A 6900-nucleotide genomic window follows, 5' to 3' on the forward strand; every position below is an offset into this window, starting at 1 on the left:
ATATATCACACTTCCCCCACATATTCTAATTACTGTAATGTAAAAATAAATTAAATAATTTAAATTGAAAAATATTTATACCTAGAATTTGTAGTAAATTAAGCTATACAAATACACTGTTGTTCAGTTTGTTGAGTAATAATACTAATAATTACTTTAAAAAACAAGATAGCAAAATAATTTTATATTTTGCAGTATTGAGAATCACGCAAATTTTTGAAAAAGCAAATATAAAGTAACATTTTTAGATGCATTGCCTATTTTGGGGATAAAATTGGTATAAAAAAATTATAATTTAAATATAATTTAAATATGACCTGCACATTTTTTGTGCAAATCAATTATCTGTGTTTTAGAGAGTTTACCTGGTGTGTCGGTGACGTTGAAAGACAGCGTTGAAGAGACAGTGTTTTCTCCTCGCAGAGAGACTTACACACTGACCCCGAGATAATACCTCTGCGATAATGATCACACTGAAACACACACACACACAGGAAACAGACAGGCATCAACCACAAACATCTTGTCATCTTTTCTCGATTTAACAGCCCTGTGCCAACAACCGGAGGACAAACTGGCCAGTCAGAGGACAGAGGGCTTCATGACGTCATGATGGACTGGCGCTTGGGCAGATGATGACCCACAAATGCACAGATCAGCCTAAAAGCAGCATATTACTACTTCTCATCTGCGTTCTCGCTTTTCCTTCTCGTGTTCATTTCTGATATCTACCAAAGCGGTTGTCAGTGCACATGTTGCAAAACAAGATCTGAAAAGGGCTTTTCCTCCCCTCGGCCTCACCAAGTGTCTAAACTACAGCACTGACACACACACACACATATATATACTGTATATATAGATGTATATTCTAACGTTATTTTTAAGGTTCTGAAAGCCAAAATGGTTTTTAAAGGGATAGTGCATCAAAATATAAAAACGTTGCTCAAAGTGAGGTTTTTCAGCAACTAGTACCTTAAAGGGATAGTTCACCCAAAAATGAAAATTTGTCATCATTTACTCACCCTCAAGTCGTTCCAAACCTGAATTTCCTTCACACAAAATAAGTAACCAAACAGCTGACAGTAGCCATTGACTTCCAGTTTTCCATACAATGGAAGTCAATGGGGACCGGCAACTGTTTGGTTACCCATATTCTTCAAAATATCTTCTTTTGCGTTTAGCAGAAGACATAAATGCATACAGGTTTGGAACAACTTAAGGCTGAGTAAATGATGTCAAAATGTTTTTCATTTTTTTGGATGAACTATTCCTTTAAATCTAGGTTTGGAATATAGTGCACAGGTTGTATGGCCAACTTTTATGGTACTTTGTTTTGTCATTTTGAAGCTTGACCACACTAGTTACGATACACTATAGTTGTTTGAAAAGCACAATCTAATTGCTCCACTAAAAATGCCACAGGATAGAAAAATACGAGTAGATTATCTTTTTAAGAAAAAACTATATGACTGTGAATGTAAATCATCACAGTAAGAGGAATTTCTACTTTCCTGAGGGGTTTGTGTTTACATCCTGAATACAGAATTTGTGATTAAACTCAATCACACTGCATAATTAGCCTACTGTTACAATAAAAAACGGGGCTTCCATAATGGCATAATTATGATCCGTCAACTCTCTCTTGCTTCCTCCTTTTAATTTTCCAGTTCCTCTCTCATTCTGCAGCTATGTACAAGGACTTCCTGTCAGTGAAATGCTAGAAGGCAAAACAGCTTAAATATTACACCATCTGTGTGTATGGACTGTATGTGAACGCACTGAAGTGTTTGTCAATCATTATGAATCATCATCAGACACTCACACTCTGTCTTAACCTGCAATGCAATGAAGTGGCAAATCCTGTCTATTCCATGTTGGTTTCTCCTAAGTGGCGAGGAATGGCGCTCATGGGAAGGGATGTGCACCTAAACTCATGCATTATGGAGGATGCTGTGACTTACGATGAGCATGGTACAGACGTGTCCTCTGCAGAGCTCTGAATAAGAGGAATACTGCATATAGATCACCCAGCTGGCCACCAGAATCCCAAACCACGCCACCAACAGGTACTTGACCTTAACTGCAGGTAAACGGGACTGAAGGAGACATAATAAACGTAAATATACACACAACAATATTTCACACGACATATATAAGCTCTCGTTTGTATTACATTTTTAATGCAGATCTTATTTTCACTTTCATACATGGAAATAAATTGGATACATATCAGAATTTTGCAAAGTGGCTTCAGTGTAAAAATCATGCAATTTTTATAGAACATTTATAACATTAAACAATTTCTTAAAGAATATTAATTTACATTGAACATTTCATCTTTCAAATTAGAAAATTAATTAGATATAATTAGAAACAAACATTTAAAGCAAATTAAATTATGGCCTGTGCTACTTTCATATGTTGAAATAATTTGCATATTAGAATTTTGCCATCATGCAATTTTTTATCTTGTCAAAATTTGCCAAAATATCAAAGAAAATTTATTATTAATTTTTTATAAATGAATGTGTAATGTGTGTGTGTACATTATATATATATATATATATATATATACACACACATTATATATAAAACAGATAACTCTGTTTTTATTAATTTTCATAAATCATATTTTAATTGCGTTTTATTGTGTTAGCTGTATTTTAGATTGATTGATATTTACAGTACACACATACATATATTATGTGTGTATATATATATATATAAATAAATACACATACATACTAATTCACATATTAAATTAAAAAGTTTTTTTTTTTAAATATTCATTTAAAATGAAAATTGAACATTTATTGAGGTACATTATGTCTCAAATGTTTTGCTTTGAACAGTGATAGCAGAAATGTAAACAGGAAGCCCAATGTGGTTCTAATTTCATATAGTAAGAAAAAAGTTATATTGAATTACATTATGAAATGTGATGATGACGATATGATGAATATGCCAGGGTGGGGTGTTTTATGCATATGCAGTATGTGCCACATTTAAAAGGTCATTTGAAAAACCTTGTAATTTAACATAACATGACTTGCTCACCATTGGATCCTCTGCAATGAACGGGTGCCGTCAGAATGAGAGTCCATCACAATAATCCACAAGTAATCCACACCACTCCAGTCTATCAATTAATGTCTTGAGAAATGAAAACACGGTTTGATGTTAAAAATGTCTTTAATGATGGATTTGTTTCTTACAAACATGCAGCCTTTTGCTTCACAAGACATTAACTGATGGACTGGAGTGGTGTGGATTACTTGTGGATTATTGTGATGTTTTTATCAGCTGTTTGGACTCTCATTCTGACGGCACCCATTCACTGCAGAGGATCCATTGGTGAGCAAGTCATTTAATGCTAAATTTCTCTAAATCTGTCCCGATGAAAAAAACTAACTCAGACTAACTCATAGATCTTGGACGGCCTGAGGGCAAGTAAATTTTAAGCAAATTTAAATTTTTGGGTGAACTATTTCTACAAATACAATGAATGAGGCTTTCAAGCTTTAAAAGCATACAAAAAGTTCATATGACCAAAATGTAATTAATTATCCACTGATAGTTTTGAAACATCTTACCTTAGCACTTCTTGGCACATGCATTAAAGTTCATGATGTATGCATGAAATAATTATTCTTTTGAGCCCATCAATTTCAATGAATCCACTGATATAGTTCTTAATTTCCAGCCTAAATGGTTTGTTCACAAATTGATCTGATTCGGTTCTCAAATTTAACTCAGTAACTTCAATATCAGTCTGTTCTTTGCATAAAACTATTATATGGCTTCAAGAGACTTGCAATATGGAGTACAAGTCATATATTTATAATGCTTTTGCATCATTCTTGAAGACTGAAAGCCTCAGTCCCCATCTTCTGTAATTGCATGGGGGGAAATACTACTAAAACACTCATTTTTTCTTTTGTGTTCTACAGAGTAAAGAAAGTCATACAAGTTTGCGACAACATGAAGGCGAGTAAATAAATAATGACAGAATTTTCATTTTGTAGTGAACTATCCCTTTAATAATGGTCTGTCGTCTGCTTAACCCGAGGAACTGTGCTTTTGTTTAACTTCAGGTCGAATCCCTGCAGTTTTCGTCCTCTTGTAAGAGAGAAACGAAAGATGCATTTGTCATCTGTGACATCTTCAGCGCAGGGTTCAGCAATGAATATGACAGATTTGACCTACACAATCTCAAAGGGTCACAGTGTGCACTTACAGTGAGTGCACTTATGAAAGAGGGCTCTTAGTGCGGATCTACAGAAATACTGTCAGCATACGGTGTGCATTAAGCACTCAGACCAGCCGTGTGTGTGTGTGTGATTAGCTAAAGCTGGAATTAACGGCAACAATTAAAATGACCGTTCCTCTTTCATATGATTCATGTAGATTGCCTTTTAAAAAATCAGAAAAATGCAATAGATATAAAACAGAAGCTACAGTGATGGTAATGTATATGGATCACACAATGTATATTGTCACACTGGCTCACAAAGACATTATTTCAGTAATTATAAGGAGTACAGTTATGCATGCATTTTCATTTTTTTTATATGTTTATATGTTACCTTTAACATAATCACTGTTTCATAAATTTGCTTAATTTTTATTTATTTTTTTTTTTGAAAAGCCTATAATATTTTATGGCAGGTTCCCCCTATATAACCGGGGCATGTTGTCACAAAATGGCAACATATATATAACGAACTTTTTTTCTGAGCAAAAATTGTGAAATGTTTAATATAGAGTAAAATGTGTGACAACTAGCCCCAGTTTTCCTTATCATGGTGCTGAATGACTTCCATCTTCATGTATCACGATATTATTTACGCAGTATTCATGGTAATACCATGCCCAGGAAACACATACCATGGTGTCATACTCAAAAACATGGTAATACCATGGTACTTTTGTGTTATTTCTAAATCTTTATAAGGAAAAACATAACCAAACATGGTCTTTCTATTGAAAAAGTTACCTGTAGACCCTTCGACAAGGGACAAAAGAGCACCAGGTGCACCAGCTTGCGTAAACTCCTCGGCATCTTCACAGTAACACTGATGATGCACAACACAAATAAAGATTGCTCTCCAAACACGCCTTCACTTTCTCATCTCGTCTCCTCCATTACAGGCGGCACGCCAGCAGTGTTCTCCAGCGCACACAAGAGCGAAAATACACATTTAACGTTACTCTTATTTCATCACCATGTGCTTTCATTTCGAGAAGCAATCGGCCGTGCGATGGAGAAACATCCCATGCTGCTGGTGCTCAACTCAAGGACACGCGGGCTCCAGGCATCATCCTCGCGCGACGAGATGCGACGCGGCCAAAGATGCGTTAAAAACCAGCTCTGACATCTGCGCGTTATTTAGACCGATGTCTGATTCTAAGGGACGTATTGTCCCAAAGATCAGTGCGAATCTGGTGGATGAGATGGTGCTGAAATCACTGACGATCAGCTGGAGACGCGGCCTCTGCGACTCTACAAAGCGTCTTAAAGGGGAAGAGACCCTGATTTCCACTACCGACAGAAAACAAACAACACTGTCTCTTTAAATGTCACTTATTACAACAGAATAGAAATAAGGGGGAAATAGGCCATCTTCAAATATCATCAAATAAAATATGTGACCCTGGACCACAAAACCAGTCATAAGTTGCACAGGTATGTTTGTAGCAATAGCCAAAAATACATTGTATGGGTCAAAAGTACCCTTATAACTGGTTTTGTTGTCCAGGGTCACATATAACAAAAATGAGACAATTATATTTAATTTCGATTTTTATTTACCTTTAACTTCGATTTTTTTTTATATATAAGAACATAAGAACATCCATTAACTTTGACCACAGACAATGGGATATAATTAAGACAAAATAGCTTTAAATGTGATTAAATACAATAAAATATAAAATAAAAATAGATACATACCTTTGATTTGAAATACGTTAGGATAGCCTATAATTAAGATCAAAACTCCATGGGGCTTAATAGGGAAAACAAAAATAGAATAAAATCCATTTAAAATGAATAATCAACAATAATGTTTTAGCAAATAATAAAACAGAAAAATAGAGAATTACTTTAAATAGAATGGAATAGAAAAGAAGACAAATCTATAAATTCAACCACGTTTTCTTCACATTGGGAAATTTATCAATAATAATTATTAAAAAACAGTAAACATTTGAATATCAGATTACAGTGTGCATATATATATATTTTTTTTTTATTTATTTATTATTTTTTATTAAAAGGTAATATTAAAAATAACCCTATAAAATTTTATCACAGACAAAAGATTATAATTAAGACAAATAAAGAACAAATAGAATTTAAGATTTAAATTTGATTCAACAATGTTATAGAATCCTTTTTGTTATTGAATCCCTTTAAATGTGACTAAATGAGAAAAAATCTTTCAATTCAGCCGTGTACATTGAGTATTTGGTGGTTGAAGTGTCAGATATTATCAAACAGTAAACATCTAAAACATGAAAACACACACGACAATTCAGTTAGATGAGTGATTTGAAGTTATTTAAAGATCAAGTTAAACTGTTTGTACATTTTTATAATGCATGTGTAATGCCACATTCGTGTTGTTGTATTATGAGTCTCTCTGGTTGCCCTTTTCTTATGTCAAGTCTTCACATTCCTTCTACAGACAGGTTTGTGTTTGGACAGGTTTGATCTTGCATGCGGCACTTTGAGAACGAATCATTATGCAGTGCAAAGACAGTATACAATAGTGTGTGTACGGTCACTGCAAGTGCAAATATAGGTTAAGGGTGATGGGTGTGTGTGCATGGACAGTGTGTTTACTTCTCATGTGACTTTAAAATAATATTTTAGTACGTAGTATTTTATATTTCACA

The 6900-nt window shown here is 34.1% G+C and overlaps 1 protein-coding gene across 1 annotated transcript in view; it reads right to left on the minus strand.

Annotated features, from left to right (window-relative positions):
• LOC107720916 (protein FAM69B-like) overlaps positions 1-5491 on the minus strand; it is an 11768-nt gene extending 6277 nt beyond the window's left edge. The window contains exons 1-3 of the mRNA XM_016528748.1: positions 4997-5491; positions 1962-2096; positions 366-473 (exon numbers count right to left, since the gene is read on the minus strand). Coding sequence (XP_016384234.1) covers positions 366-473; positions 1962-2096; positions 4997-5062 — 309 coding nt within the window. The 5' untranslated portion in view covers positions 5063-5491. The remainder of the gene's footprint in view (positions 1-365; positions 474-1961; positions 2097-4996) is intronic.
• Between the last annotated feature and the right edge of the window lie 1409 nt (positions 5492-6900).

The sequence above is a fragment of the Sinocyclocheilus rhinocerous genome, unplaced genomic scaffold, assembly GCF_001515625.1.
Source record: "Sinocyclocheilus rhinocerous isolate Xijiao unplaced genomic scaffold, SAMN03320098_v1.1 scaffold751, whole genome shotgun sequence".
NCBI lineage: Eukaryota > Metazoa > Chordata > Actinopteri > Cypriniformes > Cyprinidae > Sinocyclocheilus > Sinocyclocheilus rhinocerous.